The sequence below is a fragment of the Quercus lobata genome, chromosome 3 (assembly GCF_001633185.2).
Source record: "Quercus lobata isolate SW786 chromosome 3, ValleyOak3.0 Primary Assembly, whole genome shotgun sequence".
Lineage (NCBI taxonomy): Eukaryota > Viridiplantae > Streptophyta > Magnoliopsida > Fagales > Fagaceae > Quercus > Quercus lobata.
In genome coordinates this window covers 42,545,242-42,566,503 of record NC_044906.1, presented here as the reverse complement: position 1 = coordinate 42,566,503, position 21,262 = coordinate 42,545,242, and the positions used below count along the sequence as shown (strand labels likewise).

Here is a 21,262-nt window from a genome sequence, read left to right as displayed (position 1 = left end):
TCACCAATTTGTTTGTGAGAATACAAACTATCTTGAAAAGAACTACTTGTAAGACAAGACTTCGCACCAAATTGATGGGCTTTGCCACTGCCTAAACTAATAGGAATTCAAAAGGACAAAATATTCAACAAAGAAAAATAAGGGAACAAGCAATGTAATCACAATATGTAGTTATCTTAATTCAGAATTCAAGTTCATACAAATAAGAAAGATTCAAATCACACAAACTCCTAGGTCTTATATGAACATATTACTAATATAACTTTTTTACTTTTTAAACTTCTTATTAATTCTTATTTGGGCTCACTAATAATATCACTTTTTTATTTACCAATAATCACTCATTACATTTATAAGTAAAAAAAATCACTTACTACGTCAACAAATTATAAAATTTTTTATAAAAAAGTTTATATATGCAATATATATATTTTTAAATTATAAAAAATTACAATATTTTTTCAAATTTTTTTTTTGTTTTTTTTTTGTTTGACCATTAAAAGTTAAAACACCAGTAAAACATTTTCCATGTCTCTCTTACAGTCTAAACCCTCCTTCTTGGTCCTTTTCCTCACACAAAGCCCCTCATCTCTCTGTCTCTCTGTCTCTTCCTTCAACAAGGAAGCCACGGGCAACAGCTCTGAAGTGACTCACCCACACTACAGCACTGGTGTTGGCCGCCACGTTCTTGTCGCTGATCTGCCGTGTGGTTACATACAAGTCCGTACAAGTAAAATTCTATCTCTCTCTGTTTATTTTTAATTTGGTCTCTTTTCGACATATCTGATGTTGTTTGCCGATTGCTTGATTATGAGAAACTTATTTCTCTCTTCCGCTGTATGGCGGTGATACTTTATAAAGAAGAAGCACACTTTGCTTTCTAAAAGGAACAACTCTCTTTGCATAATTGATGTCTAAATGTTGTCCTTGTTAAGTCTACAGATAATGAGAGAAGAAGATTTTGGGTTGGATGAGATGAGGCGTATTATCAGCGTCCTTGTTCTAGCTTCATGTGATGTCGCTAAACTTTGATAGCTATCTTTGTGATTTTTGTGGATTAATATAGTTTTTAAGAATTTTTCTTAAATTTTATCATTTGTAAAAGTAAGTGGTCACTCCAAGATAAGTCCCTTAGTGAAGAGAATGTATCCATAGTTAAATATTCACCATGAGATTCACTGTTGAGGATCCAAATAATCTTGGGTCCTCTTGGGTCACAGTTTTCACACCAGTCTATCTTCCAGTCACTGATTATGCATCGTAGAGTGTTGTGACTTGTGACAAAGTTCATCGGTTGTAATGGAGGATGAATGGAAAATATATATATCACTAACTTCTAATTTAATATACCTATCCATATCAACCAATCTTCTTCTTGAGACCGGAGTAATGGTGGATGATAAGGCTGATTCTTTTCATAAAGCCAGCATCTTAATGTGCGAACCCAACATTGGATTTTGTTTGCTGTGGGGGCACCTGGCTAGTGCTTGGTCCATAGGAATTTAAGGAAGAAAAAGACATTGAGCTTGAGGGAAACATATGGGCAGAACCTGAACATTATTTTAATGATTTAGGGTCTTGATCAATGGTGGTTTCAACATAAATTTTATCGAGAACAATGGCTGACAGCCTATCCAAACTTTGTTTCATAGTGGATAATTCTTTTGAGTATTTTATTGAATTCACCTTCTTGTTCGACTTATTCAAAGACTTCTTTGTAGCTTAATAGTCTTAGCAAAAGGCTTAATTCTGGAATCCAATTCTTTGAGTTACTATTATCTTGGATGAGAAATTTGTTGAGTAGTTGGTGGGAAAAAAATTTCAGCAGAGAACTTGTAGTATGATTTTGGATCTAGTATCAAATTGATGTAGAACAAATTGGGGAGTTGTCTGTATGTGCTTGTGGTGGGTTAAGGTTTTTGGGGGGGGGGTGGTTGTGTGTCCAGGTTTTACATTAGAGAGAGAGAGGTTACATGCGTCAATACTAAAAAACACTCAAATTTTATTGATTCACTCCTTGCTTGACTGTAATAACACACTTATGTAGATGGTAACTCTTAACTTCTAATAAAATTAGGACTACTACCTTAATTGAATCATGCCAAAGGCCACACATAAAGTCTCATAAACTAAATAAGACTTTTGAATACAATAAAATCCAAGGCCCACAACTATGGCCCATACCCAACACATTTACAGAATTACAAAAATACTTGTCTCTAGAATAACCAAATAAAACATAAGATGAAATAGAAAAGCCTAATTTACTACTACAGATACCTGTTCTTGGGCTTTGCCTTAACCTTAGGCTTCCAAAGAAGATATTCTTTTGTTTTAAAAAATAAGCTGTGTAAAAGTACTAGGGCACCTATAAACCACCCCCCCACCCCCCCCTTCCCAAAAAAATAAATAAATAAATAAATAAACTAACACAAACAGACCTTTTTTTTTAATGAAATTATAGTATTTCAAAATTAGTATGTTGTAAAAACCTATATTGATTTCAGTATCAGAAGGTATATTTATAAAGTTAGCATTGATGTTGAAATGTAATTAATTGATTTGAATTTTGTTGATTTCCTATTTATTTCAAGCAGGTGAATTGAAGTTGCAAATCTTTTAATTGGAATTCTATCTATGTGAATTCATTTTAATTCTATCATTATATGGCTGTAAGCAGGGTCCAAGAGAAAGTGCATCATCACAGTTGTGTTCCACATTAATCTTTCTGCACCACCAAAACAATGAGAAATGGTCAAACATCCTGTTACTCCCTTTCTCAACCAGTTTTTGAATTTCTCAACCATCAGTCAATGGAACTCCAGCATCAGAGAAGCTGTGAACCATGGTTATGCTCACAAAGCCCTCACTCTCTTCCGTCAAATGAAGCAAAATGGCATGGAACCAAACAATTGGACATTCCCCTTTCTAGCAAAAGCGTGTACCAAGGTCTCCAATTTCAAATGTTCCCAAATCATTCACAGCCATGTCATGAAATCTCCATTTTGGTCCGATGTCTTTGTGCAGACAGCAATGGTTGACATGTATGTCAAATGCAATCAGTTAGATGATGCGTACAATTTGTTTGTGAGGATGTCCATGAGGGATGTGGCTTCTTGGAATGCAATACTTCATGGGTTTGCTCAATCGGGTTTTCTTGATAGAGTGTCACATCTTTTGCATGATATGAGGTTTTCAGGGATTCAGCCTGACTCGGTTACAGTCATGGGGTTAACTCGGGCAGTTTTGCATACAAAGAGTTTGAAATTGGTGAAATCACTTCATTCGTTTGCAATTCAAATTGGCATAGATGTTGATGTTCTGCTTGCTAACACTTGGATTGCTGCGTATGCCAAATGCGGTGACTTGGGGTTGGCAGAGGTGGTATTTAATGAAATTGACATATTTACAAGGACTGTTGTCTCCTGGAACTCCATGATTGCAGGGTGTGCAAATTTTGCGAATTTCTTTGGCGCTGTTAATTATTACAAATGCATGCTGCATGAAGGATTTAGACCTGATTTAAGCACACCATTGTTAGTCTACTTTCATCATGTGTGCAACCGGAGGCACTATTTCAAGGTATGCTGATTCATTCTCATGGAATCAAATTGGGTTGTGATCTCTATATATGTGTGGTCAATACTCTTGTCTCTATGTACTCCAAGTGTGGAGATGTGGATTCTGCGAGATTTTTGTTTGACAGCATGTCTGATAGAACTTGTGTTTCATGGACTGTTATGATTAGTGGTTATGCTGAAAAAGGGGATATGAATGAGGCATTGACCTTGTTTACTGCCATGGAAGCCGCTGGTGATATACCAGATTTAGTTACCATGCTTTCTTTGATCTCAGGTTGTGGACAAATAGGGGCACTTGAGCTTGGAAAATGGATTGATAACTATTCTATTTCAAATGGATTAAAAGATAATCTAATCATTTGCAATGCATTCATTGACATGTATGCAAAGTGTGGTTGTATAAATGATGCTCGAGATCTCTTCTATGCCATTCCTGTGAGAAGTCTTGTCTCTTGGACAACTATGATTGCAGGTTGTGCTTTAAATGGAGAATTTACAGAAGCTTTGAACCTTTTCTCTCAAATTGTGGAGTTGGGATTGAAACCAAATCACATTACATTTCTTGCTGCTCTTCAAGCTTGTAGTCATGGAGGTTTGCTTGAGAAAGGGTGGGAGTACTTTGGTATGATGACTAGAAAATATAATATAAGTCCTGTATGGTAGATCTTCTTGGACGAAGAGGAAAACTAAAGGAAGCACTGGAGTTCATTCACCTCATGCCTATCAATCCTGATGCGGGCATATGGGGTGCATTGCTTGGTGCTTGCAAGGTTCACTGTAATGTAGAGATTGGTGAATATGTGTCGCATCGTCTCTTTGAATTGGAGCCCCAGGTGGCAGTTCCATATGCGGAGATGGCTAACATATATGCATCAAAAGGAAGGTGGGATGGGGTTGCGGCAATGAGAACAATGATGAAATCTAACAAAGTGAGAAAATCTCCTGGACAAAGCCTCGTTCAAGTAAAAGGGAAGACTCATATATTTACAGTTGAACATAGAGATCATCCCGAAGGCAGGCTTATATATATGATGTTGGATTCTTTAAATTTGCATTTGAAGAAAGCAAGATTGCAACTTTCATCTGAAGCTGATATGAATTGCAGTGAAGCCACATTGTTTTCAAGTTGACTAGAAGAATAATATAGCCTTCTCTCTCCTGAAAATTTTCTTCCCAATAATATTTATACACAATTTTATTGAAGCTTTTCTGGCAACTAAAGAAAATATTTCAATATATAATCAAAATTGAATAAGAAAATTGATGGTAAATGTAAATGAATAAAAAAAAAATTTTAAGGTACATGTCGGAATTTACATCGTGTAAGACCAACTTTTTTATATTAAAAAGTAAAGATTATAATAGATCATAAAATAGTTTAAAACAAATGATGAAACTTGCCTTCTATTGTATTTATCAAAACTTTTGATGTGGTGCACATTACTTTAATGTCACATTACGGTGTTTGGTTCATTTAATTTTTTTAATATTACCGTAATTTAAAATTACAAAATATATTATGTCACTTTCATTACGTCACTGTGGGGGTCAGTTAATCAGGAAGTTCTGTTCAGGCAGTACTAACTGGGCCTATGGCCCAATTTGAGGACGTTAGACCATCCGAGGAGGCCCAGATAAGATTATAAGGAGACCGGAGTGAAGAGTGGAGTAGAGATAATATGAGATAAGTCCAACAAGCGTCTGAGAATAAAAGCCTTTTCGGCAACATGTGTCTGAGGTCAATTCGAGTGCCATATTATCATGGACTTACTTTAGAGTTATATCATCACTAAGAGTTAGATGTCGGACAATGGATAAGAAAGGAGAAGGGCAACAAATATCTTCAAAAAGCCGCTACCTCCGCATTAAATGACTTTCAACCAACTCTCTGACCGCATTAATGTGGAAGTGACGCCTGAACAGTGATCAAGTAGCCTTACAGTTACTAGTTGATGGTTCTGGGAAGTGCTAGATAGGACAGGAAGGAGTTCCCCGAATCTAACCTACACATGTGTGGTAGGGGCGAAACCAAGACTGGAATATATAACATGGAAAGATGTACTAAAGAGGGAGAGGATGAGAAAAAGTAAAAGGATGATCTAAGAATAGGACTGTGACTCTTGTATAACTTTATTATTCAACAAGACAATATAATACAAACTCTTTGAGCTATTCTGAGGATAGATTTTCTAATCTTACTTGTGTCTAATAGTCTTAAATTACCAAATTTAATCGTTTTTCTTCTAGAATAGATCTAGTTCTTCCATCCACGCTCTACAAATTTATTGTTTAGGCCGCTTGGGTTTGAGCCCAATCCTATTTTGGGACCAATCCAATTTCGTTACTTACAATTGGCGCCGTCTGTGGGAAGAGCTTGATCTAGTCTAAAGGAGATTCAGTTACAACGTTCACAATAGAGGAGGCGGATCCACACCAAGCAGCAGTAGAACCACATCAGATAGATGTTGATCTACATTAAGCAGAATCAAGGGGTTCCCAGCATGGCAATCCACGCAGGAGCCACGAACAGAGAGGGGGCCGTGAGGGAAGTGTGCACACAACTTATACCAGTAAAAGTCAATCTCAAGGGAAGAGTCATGTTTCACATGCAAAGAATGACAGGGACATGCAACGTGAAATCGACGAGTTGAAGAGAGAGTTACGTCATGCTCGGTGAAGACGTTCACCGTCCAGTTCCGAACCGTCCTCTGAAGAGACAGATATTGCTAGTTACCGACGGAGATCCAGAATTCTGCCTAGCAAGACCTTTACCTATGAAGAAGAGCACTATCGTAGACGAAGGTACAAAAGCCCGCCTTGCAAAGGCTTGGGGAATGATGCCATGAACAAGGCGCTTAGTCAAGTTTCTAAATCACCCTTCACACGGAACATAGAGTACGCGATCCTTCTTTGGCGATTTCACCAACCCACATTCACCATTTATAATGGTCGGACAGACCCAGTAAAACACGTCAGCCATTTCAGTCAAAGGATGGCTATTTACTCCAAAGATGAGGCCTTGATGTGTAAGGTCTTCCCATCTAACTTGGGCCCCGTGGCGATGAGGTGGTTCAACGGTTTGAGGGCGAACTTTATCGACTCCTTCAAGAAACTCACCCGGGCTTTTGGTGCTCGTTTTATTACTTGCAATAGGGTTCCTCGGCCTCTGAGATCTTTATTATCTATGTCCATACGGGAGGGTGAGACTCTGAAGGCATATTCGAATAGATACTGGGAGATGTTTAATGAAATAGAAGGAGAGTACAATGATGTGGCCATTAGCACTTTCAAGGCTGGTCTTCCAGCAGAGCATGATTTGAGGAAATCTCTGACTGGTAAACCTGTTACTAGTGTACATCAATTGATGGATTGGATTGACAAGTACAGAAGAGTAGAAGAAAACCAACTGCAGAGGATGAGAAAAAGTAAAAGGATTATTTAAGAACAGGACTGTGACTCTTGTATAACTTTATTGTTCAACAAGACAATATAATACAAACTCCTTGAGCTATTCCGAGGACAGATTTTCTAATCTTACTTGTGTCTAATAGTCTTAAACTATTAAATTTAATCGTTTTTCTTCTGGAATAGATCTAATTCTTCCATCCATGCTCTATAAATTTATTGTTTGGGCCGCTTGGGTTTGAGCCCAATCCTGTCTTGGGACCAATCCAATTTCAGTCCTTACAATCACTTTTATAAATGGAGGTGATCTTACGTTACTTATGGCAAACACTTTAACGTGAGTACGTGACATTAAGGTAATGTGCATCATATTAATGGCATATTATAAGCACATCACGGTGAACCAAATGATCTCCAAAGTATAATGCTTATGATCCAATATCTAATATGAAGGCAAAAATAAATATTAGTTCTGTTTAGATTTTTACTTAAAGTCTAGAGATTCAAAAAATTTGACACTTATTGTTGTGGCAGATTGTTTGTGGTAGTAAAAAGTGATGGTGGACTTAGGTGAGAATCAGTAAAAACTTGCCAACTCATCTGGTGTAAAAATGATTGTCAAATTGTTTATATCCGTAGAATTACTCTTGTTTTTATTTGTCAATTTGGTCTGTATATTTTAGGTGGGTGGACAGTAAGTGTAGATGAAAGTTGTGAGTAAGATGCCAAACAGTCTAAATAAGGCAAGGCTTGACAGTATTATGTTTTCAATGTGACCTTAATGTGATGCACATTATCGTAATGTAATAGTACGATGTTTGGTTTATGAAGCACGCGCATACATACACGCCAAAAAACACAGTTTCAAAACAACAACAAAACAACAATTTAACCAACCCTAGCGTACTTCTAATACAAAACTAAACAACCTAAGTTAACAACAAAGATATCAAAGATAAACAAAATAAAATCTATTACTAAACATTCATTGGATCTAACAAAAAACAAGAGCAACACTTAACACATCAAAACATGCTTATCAATATATCCAATCATTCAACTCTCCAATCAAAATATGGTAAAACACAACAAATCAAAACCAAACAAATCAAATCATATTTCTAAACATGTATAACATATAAATCAATTAAGAAAAACAAGAATACAAGTTATAAAAATCTAAATTAAGGAAGAGCCATGAAGAGAGACTCGCCTTGCTTATGGAACACAACTTGGTTGATATTTAATTGGCCCCTTAGTGCCTACACAACAAGATTCAATGATAATCAAGGGAATCAAAGGAGTCAATAGTTTATAGGTAATCACAACTCAAAATAAAGCTTTAGAAAGAATGTTTAAAAAACGTGTCTTAGAATAAGATCAATAGTTTCTGCCCTAATGAGTAATAAAGAGAGGTTTTGAAGAACCAAAAATGTGCTTGGTGTCTGTGAGTGCAGAAGATTCAAAGATGAGTGTGTTCTTGGATGATTTTTAGTGAAAAAGAGTCTCTCTCTAGCTAGCGTTTGAGTTTGGATGCATAAAGTTGTATTTATATATTAAAACTAGAGTTTTTAAACTCATTTAGAGGGTTTTAGACGTTCCCAAGGGTCTAGGGGCCGGGCCAATCAAAGAGAGAGGCTTTGGGCCCTAAAAATTGATGTTATGAGGTTTTGGAAATAAGTTTGCGTACACATGCTCTTTAAAAACCCTAATTTTGTTTACTTAGTTGGCCCAAATTCAAATAGTCATAACTTACTCAATATAAATCCAAATTAGGTAAAATTTATGTTCAAATTGAATTCCATGGTGTCTACTTTCCAATGAAACAAATATCACTAAAAATTTCATTGTGGATCAAAAGTTATGGTCAAAATAGTGAGTAAAGGTCATTTTTTAGCATTGTTTTCAAAGTAATTTGAGCACTTTTATTTTGTGATTACTTCTAAACTATCAAAATAACTTCAATTACCTTTTGTAGACATGTAAAGCTCATCATTTGGACTGATGACTAAACTTTATTAAATGGGTACAAAAAGATGTGTCTATAGGTGGTTTAATTGAACAGTGAAGGGAGGAATAAAGTTTTGGCATTACTTGATTTGGGGGAGGCAGTAAAATTTGAGTGTCTATTCACTATTGTTGTTGTTGTTGTTGTTGTTGTTTTTTTTTTTTTTTTTTTTTTTTTTTTTTTTTTTTTTTAAACGGGTTAAGAATATAACAAAAATATATGAAGGAGATGAATGGGTGAATGTAAATTGAAAGTTTTAAATTGTGTAGACACCTCATTTTATACTGTTAATTACCTTTAGTCCCTAGCCCCAATTATGAGCTTAACATATGTCAACCAAGGGTAATTGAAGTTATTTTGATAATTTGGAAGTAATCACAACTCAAAACCACTTAAAATCGCCTTTGAAAATGATGTTGAAAAATGACATTTGCTCACTATTTTGACCATAAATTTTGAACTATAAAATAAAATTTTAATTTGTGACATTGCATTGAAAATTAGACATCTTGGGATTCAATTTGAACACAAATTTTGCATAATTTGGATTTAAAATAAGTGAGTTATGACCGTTTGAATTTGGGGCATCAGTGCTATCGAGAAAGTAAGGTTCTAAGTGAACTTGCATACACAAGCTTCAACCTGCGTACTTAGCTTGATTTCCAGGTCACAAAATTCCAGATTTAGCTATCCAATCACTCCAATCTTTGGAGGACGCCTCTAGAACCCTTGAAAAGACTCTGAAAACCCTAGTTTCAACCTATAAATACACCTTTATGCTTCCAATCCAAGTGATGCTAGAGAGAGAGAGAGTATTTTTTACCACCACTCTTCTAAAAACCTTCTTCTCTTCACTATGCATGTTTTTTAGTTCTTTAAAACCTCTCTCTAGTGGTCTTAGTGCAGAAACTAGTTTTCATTCCTTAAACTAATTAATTTTTCAAAACCTTTATGAAATACTATTAGAGAGAGATTATTTTCTTATGTTCTCCATCATAATCTTGTATTCTTAAGAAAAATCTTCACATCCAAATTTTCAATCTGTAAAACCTACCTCAAAGATTTATTTTCATAAAAAAATTATTTTTCAAAAGAGCTTTTCAAGAACATCTTTTATTTTGAGTTGTGAATATCCAAGTGCTATTGAATCCTTTAATCCCTTTGAATCTCTTTCGATTTTTTTTTTTTTTTTTTTGTAGGCAGTGAGGGGCTGGTTATATGCTTCGAACTTGTGATCTGCTTTGTTTATGTTTTATTTTTCTTATGTAACCTTGGATTCTATTCATGTTTAAGATTACTATTTGATTTCTCCCTTTTTTTAATTTGATGTGTTGTATTTTATTATAAGCTGAGAGGTGAATGAACATAATTAGATATATGAATTGATTAACATGCTTTATTTTGTGTTTTGTGGCTCTTGAGTAAATTTTAGATATATATAACTCATGGTTAGGAGTAAATTTTGATTTCTTACTTTTGATTTTCATGTTTTATCTTATTCTCAATAAGTGGATGACTTTATATATTAAATATGTGCTAATTCGAATGTGGAATATAATTTTGTAATTGTGTTTTTGTACCAAGATGCACATGCATAGTTAAAAAGGTATGTACACAAGCTTGCAAACCTGCATACGTAGCCTCTTCCATGCGTACGCATCTTGACCCATAAAATGTTGAATATGTGTTTTAATTGTTGCTTTAATTGTTTAATTTGATTCTTTGATATATTTTATGTTTAGTTATTTTGTTTGACTTCAATAGGTTAGAAGATATTTCTTAATTGCTAATCATGATTTGCTCTAATTGACTTCTCCATAATATATTTGGCATGTTTGGAATAGGATGTCTTGCTTTTAAAGCATGAATTGATTTGTCTGATTTTATTGCTAATTAATTAGGCTGTTAAGAATTGATTTGACTTGATTTAAGTTAATCACTTTTATTTGAATTTGTTTCCTTTTATGTCATGATGTGATGAGATATTTGCACTGTGTGTTTTCTTTAGTGTAATTATTGCATTATTAGAATGTTGGGCATAGTTGATAATTTTCTTACTTAAATGTGGCATAGACATTAGTAAAGGCCGGCCCATAGGTCAGGTGGGTTTAGGTACCTTAACTCCAGACCTAATTTTTGATACATAGACCTCCATTTTGGTTCTTGGACCTAAACTACGTGATAGCTCCTAAAGAAAAGAGAAAGCGGACCATGCAACCTACAATTGCAAGGCGGTGCGCTTATAAAATGTAAGGGAACAAAACTAAGAGGGACCAATAAGTATTTTTATCTTAAAATAATATAATATAAAAGGCAAATTTTAGTAAACCCACTTGTGGTTAGACCCGTGAGTTCACATTTGTTAGTCTTCTGTAACCCACCTCCCACTTTCATCGTTAAAAACATAGAAAACATAACAAAAACATAAAAATTAAAATCTAAAAGTGGTATTTGTTAAATTTTTGGAAGTTCCTTGTATTGGTTCAAGAAAACTAGAACAATTAGTGCTAAGAGGGTTTTTTTTTTTTTTTATGTCAAAATTTTCCATTTATCCCAATTTGAAGTTACACGTTTGTTTAATGATGTTATATATTTGTGAACTTTATGTAAATACAAAATTTTAAGTTTGGAAATCAAACAATTAAAAATAGTTTCACAAATGTATTTTTGTATTGCTGAATGAGTGGTTACAATTCTCTGTAACTAGATTATATTGCAACATAATAATCATTTGATTTGATCTTCATGAAAAAGTATATGTTTCAAGTATTGTGCCAGTGCAATCTTGATTCGAACACAAAATATTCTACTTTGGTTGAAAAGTTGATTGAATGAACTTTAGAATGAGATTGCAATGAATCTCTAGATGTGCAATTACTAATTAGAGAATTTCCGTTCTTCATAGTCTTTGTGTGTTCTTAGAATGCTCATAGTCTTTGAAGATTTGGAATGAAAGTTCTTTGAGGCTTGAATTCGTAGAGTTTCACTAATTTGGAGTCTTTTGTAGTTTTTTGAGGGCTTGGAGCTTGATTCAATTAGAACTCTAAGACTTTAAAGGATGACTTCAAAAAAATTTCTTCAAATGTTCTTTGTATTTGAAGATCTAGATGTAGAAGTTCTTTAGGGTTTTGGAGCTTAATTTGATAGTGTTTCAAAAGTTGAAATTCTTAGAGGCTCAGACCTTTGGAGCTTGTTTCCAAAAGAACTTCAAGGCTTTGAGGGATGAATGTTCTTCGAATATTCTACAAAGTTTCAAGACTTTCGAATGTGCTCCTATGAGACTCATGAGAGCTTCTATTTATAGGAGTCTTGAGAATGTTTAATGGTACATGAACGACTCCAATGGTGACATGTGTCATAATTTAAATGGAGGGATTTAAGTCTTGATCTCCAAGGGACACACAGTGTCATTTGAATAGCCAAAATGTCTTAATTTAAAATAACACATGGCAACATTAATTTAGATTACTTATGTGACTTTAAATTAAAATATCAACATGTGTTGACATGTGATTTGCTGTTATTTTATTTTATTTTTAATAGTTTCTATTCAATGACACTCCGAATATTTCCATTGACCTATGAATATTGATAGTGGGACACACTAATTAGCATGTAACATCTTGTATGTAATTGACCGCTTTAAGCGTATTACATGGACTTGATGGTATGACATGGCAATTTGTGTGGGTCATAAATTTTCCTTTTCTACACTCTAATATAGTGAGGAGAAGATGAGGCTAGCACAAAAATATGAATACTAAAACTATTATTTTGTATATTTGCAAATATGTATATTTTTTGGGTCCTAGCCTTATCACTCTCTCTCTCTCTCTCTCCCTCATATTTTACCATTATTTGCATTTCAAAAATAAAAAATAAAAAACCCCAAAGTTCCTTTTGACACACATAAGTATTTTTTTTTTTTGGCTTTTAATAAGTCACATTGCACTTAGCATGCACACTGAATTCCATCACTTATTTATTTATTTATTTTAAAAACCTACGTTGGATGCACCTTTTATGTGATCAAAGCATATAAAATACTACATTATAGCATAAACAATATCATCTAGGGTTCAAATCTCTCCACCTCAACTACTGAATTATATATATTGGGACTTTGAAGCTAATCTCTTCATTCCATTCATGTCTTGGGCATAAATTAGACTAAATTATCATTAGCAGAGGGATGATAAAGATGAATATCATATTCAGGAGATGAAAATTGAGGGGATAAGGGAAACTCTCAGCATTGATCTGTTATCAATTGACAACTTTCAAGATTTTTACCGTGCTTTGTAGTTATTGTGGGCATCATACACAGGGACATAACCCAAAGGTTACTTCTCTTCTTCAATGCCATATGAAGCCCATCAAGTATACCTTTTACAAGGGGCATACGAGAATTGTTACTTATCTCGGGATTGGGAAGTAGAAGTGCATGGATGGACGAAGCTGACACTAGTACCGAATGAATGGCAGGGAATACAAAAAGACTATGGCTGAGCATGGTGGATGATCATGCACCATGCTCAGCCGTAGTCTTTGAAGACTCCAATCAATGGGATGTTGACTATTATGAATTTATGATGTGTGGGAAGCTGTTCAAAATAATCTCTATGGCCGCATTTTTAAAACACGGCTATATGTCAAAAAAAACGTGGCTATAGCCTATAGCTGCGTTTTTTTAGGCCGCGCTTTCTAATGTGGCCTAAAACCTATGACTATAGGACTAACGGTCCTATGGCCGCACTTTTTAACCGCGGCCCAAGACTAGGTCCTATAGCCCTGTTTAAAACGCGGCCTAAGGGTCTGGTCTTAGGCCGCGTTTAAGACCAGACCCTTAGGCCACGTTTAAAAAGTACGGCCATAGCTCCTTTGGTGACGGCCTCTGAGACATCTTTTAGCCGTGTTTTAAACATGGCTTAAGGTTAAATCTGTAGCAGCGTTTAAAACGCGGCCCAAGATCACAACCTTAGGCCGCGTTTTAAGTGCGGCCTAAGACCCCTGAATTCCTGTTAGGAATTTGTCTATAGCCGCATTTAGCTATAGGGTTTTTTTTTTTTTTTTTTTCCTTTTTATTTCCTTTTTCTGGGCAGATGAGTTTTACAAACTTGCTTATGTTTTACAAACCTGTCACACATACCAAAAATTCCAGCTTGTTGCATGCAACAAAAATAACAAGCCAGAATTTCAACTAAATATCAAGCAAGAATTTTCTCAAACCTATCACAAATCAATATCTCTAACGAATACGGGAAAATTATCAATCTTTAAGGAATATGTAGTTCAATATAGCAACAAAATGGAGGGAAAAAGTTTAAAGTCCATTTGACACAAAAAAGATGCAGCGAGCATCAGACGTCTAAGTACATACATAGTAATATCTCTTGCAATTAACTCATAGTGCACTTTAGATAAAATTTGTGGTGAGGACCATAAAATTTGACATGCCAAGTTTCTTGATTAGTATCTAATCCATCCTACATGGCAGATGTTAGGCATATATATATATATATATATATAGTTTTTTTTCCTGATATGCCATTTATTTAGATACAATGGAAAAGATATTAAAGGAAAATGGACCCCAATGTAATAAAATGGTTATTTGGACAATTCTCTCTACCTACTAATAGAAAAAGAGGGATCTAATGAGCTTCTTGGACCTAATCTCTGATGATTTCATGTCTTTAAAATGCCATGAGAGCATGGAGAAACATATTACCAAGACCCACTGGCAAACGGACCCCAATTTGTAAATCATGTTTGTAATTATTTTTCCATTCAAATTTTATGATTAAACAAGTAGCATTTACGAGAGCATTGTAAAGAAGACGATCATGCTAGATTTGTAGACACTTTAAACTAAAAGTAGTCCACTAGATATGTGTCCCTAGCCATAGATGTTGAAAAATTATTTCATAACATTTCAAGCATGTAATAAACGGTATTCATATCCAATATTTTTCACTCTTTTATGGTGCAAACATCATATCTACTCAAATCCATGACAATTTAAGATTTACGAAATGGATAGTTTAAAAGAGGACTACTAAGTTAAATAATATTAACACTTGAGGGTTACTACTAATTTAAAGGCAAATAATCCATTTTTTATGAATGGTAGGCTTATCTGGGCGCTACAAATTAAAATATAAATTCATTCCCCTAGGGTTTACACTTTTACATAAGAAGGACATGAGGGCCTAAGGCAATGGCATTGTAAAACTAATGGTTATTGGATGGTCCATGATGAATATTTAATTAATTAACTAGAAGATAAGCTAGATTGAATGAAGTATAAAAATATTTCTATTTCCCTAAATATTCCCAAGTCACCACATCAAAATTAATGTATATATTCCAATGTCACTACCCAATTTTTTTTTCCTAGAGTCTTAAAAAACATTTTACATGTGGAGGACCAGTAGTTGGATTTTTGTAAATAAAAAATAAATCCAATGAAAAAGAAAGAAAGGTAAAATATTAAGTTGGATTTTTTGTAAATTTAACTTTTTTTCCTAGGGACAAAAAATGAGTTTAGTAAAACACAGGAAATAGGTTTCTTCCATTTTTGTATATATCATTGAGACTAACTCGTAGATCAAAATTGTTGAAATAAATTTATTAACAATATGGATGAACAATCATTTGAATTTGTTTGAATTAATAAGCCCAGTGATTAGTTTTATTCATTAAAAGTTGGGTAATAGTCCATCTTCAATGAGCTATGGAGGTGGTCAAACCCAAGTTTGGCCCCATTTGAGATATAGGCCTAAAGTTATCAGACCAGGAACAGCCCAATGTGCATAAAATGCTATTAAGTTCCTGGGCCTTAGGAGAGATTTGATGGGAACTGGGCCTAAAGTAAATGACACCAAATAAGCTAGTTTCCATTGACCATTAGGCTCTGTGATTATATTACGTGGTCCTTTTGGAAACTAGCTAGTAATACTAATGCAATTTCAAAATGTTAAAATAGTTGACCAGTTCAAGATCATGTATATCCTGACCTCCTTCTCAAAAAAAAAAAAAAAAAAAAAAAAAAAATTGTATATCCTGACCTCTAAAGAATAGAATGTACATTCAAATGATCATGCGTGTGCCAAGTGCCAACCTGTAGATGCATTCAATGCATTAACCAAACACTAAGACACAGAGATAGAGAATTAGAGAGAGAAACAAAGAACTACTAATTACTAATTACTTTACCTGGCCATTTCCTCCAATGGTGCAGGTCCAAGATAGTACTTGTCTGATTCTTTGTCTGGAGTGGATGTGAAACTGCAAAAATAAAAGAAAGGTTCCGTTAGGAATATTCCACTAAATATACCATATCTAAATGCACCATATGATGCCATTATAGGAGTATCATTTATAGGTAGAGAGAGAAACCATATTTTTTTTTTGGATTGATAAAGAAAACCATTGCAGATTCCATCCATTAATATTTTTTTCCCACAAAAGAAAGATATGACAATTAGAGATTTAGAGCACATAACAAGACAACTTACACTATAACTCCTGTTAAAGCAGCCTACAAGGAATCTACTTCCTGTAGTGTAGAAACCACACATATAGGAAATAAGAAATAAATAAAAAACAAGAATGAACAAAACATACAGGCATGGAAAACAATAAAATGCGAGCTTATGCAGAAAGGTAAATAAAAATTTTGCCCTAACACAAAAGACATGAGCATTTAATTAAAGAATACCACCAACCTATTTGATGCAGAGTCAGCATCCACTGGATTGCTTTCTTATCCTTCACTGTTTCCAAACCATTGCCTCTAACATTTACCCCACCATTGTCATCAGGAGGTAAAGCCTGTCCCTTGTCTGGGTTTATTTATAAAAGCACTAATGGATCTTGAATGGGTTGACCATCTTCAGTGATTACTGGCGCTGTGATAAATCTACCACTCCCAACTACAGGAAACATTTGGCCGCACTCTTCCTTCCACCTAGCATAAATACAAAAACAAAGAATGTAATAAACATTACTATTATTTTTTCAATTAAATAAAATAGTAGTGTCCAAAAGTTCCAACTTCTCATACTTTCTAATACCTTTCTATCTCAATCTTTCTAACTTTAAGTCCCGGTGTACTGACACTACAATCATGAACCCTAGAACATGGCGCCCACCATCATGAACTGCCTGAGAAACAAGACCCATCAATCCCACGCTCCCACCTCCATAGACCAAATCAATCCTTCTCTCCACCTGCAAAACACATCGAAAACTAGACCCATTAACACGTCACAAAACCCATTATTAAAACAAACATTAATTTAGTACTAAGTGAGATAGGAGTAGCAAAATTAAAATATAAATAAGATAATAATAATAGCAGTGATAATAAGCCTCGGTTGAAATGTAAACCGCCTAAACAGCCTAGTGTAAGTGAAATAAAATAATAAATACTATAATTGAAGGTTTTTGGTCATTGAAGCTTGTGGAGGTACCCAAGGTTTGTGAAACATTAGAGCAACAGCATCAAAGAATGCTATGCTATACTATTATACCATCTCAAAAAATCACTTTATTACTTATACCATCCCATTTTACAATACCTCCTACATCCTAAAACTCTATTTTTATTAAAATATTATTTTTAATCTTTCTTTACTATTTTTTTCTAACTGTAACTTCTGTTTTCCTACGCTTTTCCAAATCCATCACCACACACACACACACACACAAACACAACCATCAAACCTTAAACAGAGCAACAAGCACACATAATCCAAATATCCGCCGGCGATTCGATTAACTGATTCTGGCGACATGTACAAAGGAGTTTCTCTAAAATCCCACCGGAACAAAAATCCCAATTAAAAAAAAAAAAAAAAAACCAGCGTCATAACAGAACCTGATCTCCAATCTCCGATCTTCGTGACCCATGCCGTGACCACTTTAGCCATACCCACAACCCACTTCAGCCTACTTCGATCTCTGACTCCGCGACCCATGCCATGACCCGCGCCGTGACCCACTTTAGCCCACTCCGATCTCCGATCTCCGTGACCCACAACTCACCTCAGCCATACCCACCACTTCCTTTAAGCATCAGTCACAGCCAAAAAAAAAAAAAAAAAAAAAAAAAAAGCAGATGAGAAAGAGATGGATGATGTTTGGGTTTGAAACCCACCACTTCCTTTAAGCACCGGTCATAGCCAAAAAAAAAAAAAAAAAGTAGATGAGAAAGAGATGGATGATGTTTGGGTTTGAAAGAGGAAAGAGCAGAGAGAATGAAGAGAGCAGAGAGAGCAGATGATGTTTGGGTTTGGAAGAAGAAAGAGCAGAGAGAATGAAGAGAGCGAAGAAAGCAGATGAGAAAGAGAGAGTGAAGAGAGAGAAATGCCGGTTGATTAAAATATATATATATATATATATATTTTTTTTTTTTTACAATTGTGCTATAGTACAATTCTAAAGATAGAATTGTACTGTAGCACTATTGTAAAATTTTTTACAATAGTTGTGTTTAGCATCCTTTGATGCAGTACATTTTGAGCCATAAAATGCTAAAAAGGGCTTAGATATAGCATTTGCATTTTTCAATGCTAATGCTAAAAGAGTCATGATACCAAGGGAGCACGTTTGGTACCAAGAGTCATGATAACAAAAAACAAGCAAAAAAATAAGATAAGCTAAAATATTTACACTAGAGCACTAGAGATCAAATGGGGTTAAAAAAAAAAGCAATAATAAGAGACAATTGAGCAGAAGTAGCAAAATTAACATGCAAAGGAGACTTTTATTTAAGCGTGTTCATCCCAAAAATAAAATTTGTATGCAAAGTTATTTCCTTTTAAGCTTATTCATCCTAGAAATTAAAAAAAAAAATAGAAAAGAAAAAACAAAATTAATATGCAACTGTGATTTTTCTTTAAATTAAGGTCAACAGTAATATACTAAAATCACAAACCAGAAAAACAAGAAGGGAAAAAAATAGAACATAAATTTTGAAAAATTGGCATAAAAAAAAAAAACCCTCTACAGACTGAATGGAACCAAGGAGAATTTGATTTAAAATTAAAAAAAAAAAAAATACTTAAACGATGAAAGATTCAAATTTTGAACTGCAAAATGGATTGGCATCATGATTTTTATATAATTTTTTTTATAATCCATCAAATTCTAAATTTCCAAATTACACTAACAGCAAAAACAATAAATGAATAACTTCTATATCTTTGGTCAAGTTTTGCTCCCAAAACAAGGTACTGACAAAGCACTAATGCAATAAATTGGAGCAAGTTTCCATATTCCAAAATCCTATCCACCTCAAAAGAAAACACTAATCAACGCGCAACAGAACAACCCTACAGGCCTCTTTGATAGCACAAAAAGTGCTGGAAGTGTAAGAACTAAGAAGGGAATGAATACTTTGAAATCTTGCAATACTATAAAAAATCTAGTCCTAATTCAAACCATCTTTACCTACATAAGAAGAGTTAGTTAACCTTATTTGACACCAGCAGAATCTCCATTTTCTTACATTTTCTCAACTACCAAACAATATATTCATCACAAACAATAAACCAAAAGAACTCCCAATTCATCTCTCTCTCTCTGATGGAAACCATTCTATTCCAAAACACAAACATACAATATGGCAAAATACACTATATAGCAAACAGGGTTTCCTTGAATCCAAAACCTCCCTTTGATTTCATTGCTTTTCCCTTTTTTAAGGAGAAAATTATTTAGATTAAAAGAGAAAAAAAAAAAAAATTACTCATTTTCGATTCTTTTGCTCAATTTTCCCAACTGCCAAAGAGTGCCTCACATGAAAACCCTAAAATTGCAAGAAAATTTCGTATAGAGAAATGAAAATACAAACCCTAAGATTCAAGAACCAGTCAAAAACACAGAAAATATCAACTTACTCAGTCCACAAAAGAGAGAGAGAGAGAGAGAGAGAGAGAGAGAGAGAGAGAGAGAGAGAGACCTGGCCCTAGCTCCATTGAAAGAGTGAGAGTGAGACTTGTCGTTGATGATGTCGTCGTCTTCTTTGAGGTCAGAAGACTTAACATCATGCGTGATCTGAAAAACTGGGTTTAAGATGGAGGGTGAGGGCTTGAGAGTGACAGATGGATGGTGAGGGCTTGAGATCGGAGAGATGGAGGGTGAGGGTTGAGATCGGATGGAGGGTGAGGGCTAGCTTGAGAGATGGAGGCTGATGATGTATGAAGGGAGAGGGTTGGGGTCTTTTTATTATACTATTTATATAAAGCCTAAAGCTGCATTTTTAACCAGCGGTTATAGGCAAAATCTGAAGCCACGTTTAAGAAACGCGGCCCCATCCCAAATTAAAGCCGCGTTTTAAACACGCGGCTTCAGACTTTGTTTAAAGCCGCATTTTAAAAACGCGGCTTTAGGCAGGCTAGAGCCGCGTTTTTTAAACGTGGCCATAGTTAAGATTAAAAAAAAAAAAAAAACGAAATACACAGGTCCTATAGCCGCTAGTTTTAAACGCAGCCATAGCTCCAACACCAAAAATGTGGCTATAGCTCAAAAAAACGCGTCTTTAGACGCATTCTATGGCCGCATGTTTAAAACGCGACCTTAGGTGCTCTCTTTAAGCCGTGTTTCTTAAAAACGCGGCTTTAGCTTGTCTGTAGCCGCATTTTTATAAATGCAGCCTAAAAAAACGCAGCCTAAGACCCATGTGTTTTGTATACCATATATCGATATATGGTATACCAGGACTTTGTAAGGCTAGGTTTTCTACCCAGATGGTAGGTTTCGTTGTGCTTTGCTTTGATAGTGGTAAACAACTCATTTCTAAAATGATGGGACAGAATTTTGTTTACTCCACTCTCCACGTTTCAAATGATGGGACTTTGCTTTTGGAATGAGGGAATGAATATTGGGTTTGATTGGATGTGGAATTTCATTTGTGTGGTGTTAACACAGAGAAGATTGAAGGCAGTATAGAGGCAGTGAGGTATGCCATACAAAAAGGCATCTAGTTAAGAGAGAGAGAGAGAGAGTAACGATAAGCTAGATTAATGAAGGAAGATGGAAAAGGAGGAGGATGTGTAGGAGAAGATGAAAAGTTGCAGAAGCTGTGCATCAAATGATGTTGTTTGGAACATAGAAAGGAGACCAGTGCAACAAAAGGTGTTAGAACAAAATTAATAGTGCACAATTAAGAGCATTTTTTTTTCATTTATTATTAACACGTTGGATAGATTAACAGTAAAAATAATTGTTAGCCATGCATATTGCATAATTTGTCCATGTT

At 34.7% G+C, this 21,262-nt stretch overlaps 1 protein-coding gene, 1 long non-coding RNA gene and 1 pseudogene across 3 annotated transcripts; 2 read left to right on the top strand and 1 right to left on the bottom strand.

The window, feature by feature from the left end:
• The first annotated feature begins 555 nt into the window (after positions 1–555).
• On the top strand, positions 556–4,768 carry LOC115979199 (annotated as a pseudogene).
• Positions 4,769–6,573: 1,805 nt separating this feature from the next.
• LOC115980920 lies at positions 6,574–7,023 on the top strand. The gene has a single exon (XM_031103114.1). The coding sequence runs from the start codon at positions 6,574–6,576 to the stop codon at positions 7,021–7,023; it is 450 nt and encodes a 149-aa protein (XP_030958974.1).
• A 9,031-nt stretch (positions 7,024–16,054) lies between these two features.
• LOC115982541 lies at positions 16,055–17,464 on the bottom strand. 2 transcript variants are annotated; one of them, XR_004089648.1, is made up of 5 exons: positions 17,073–17,464; positions 16,725–16,966; positions 16,515–16,555; positions 16,213–16,284; positions 16,055–16,117 (listed from the first exon to the last, which is right to left on the bottom strand). It is a non-coding gene; the product is annotated as an uncharacterized LOC115982541 (long non-coding RNA). The 2 variants fall into 2 exon arrangements; XR_004089649.1 differs by lacking the exon at positions 16,515–16,555.
• Positions 17,465–21,262: the final 3,798 nt, after the last annotated feature.

Excerpts from the sequence above, each read along its gene's own strand:
- LOC115980920 (XM_031103114.1), top strand. The coding sequence starts at position 6,574 with ATGGCTATTTACTCCAAAGATGAGGCCTTGATGTGTAAGGTCTTCCCA.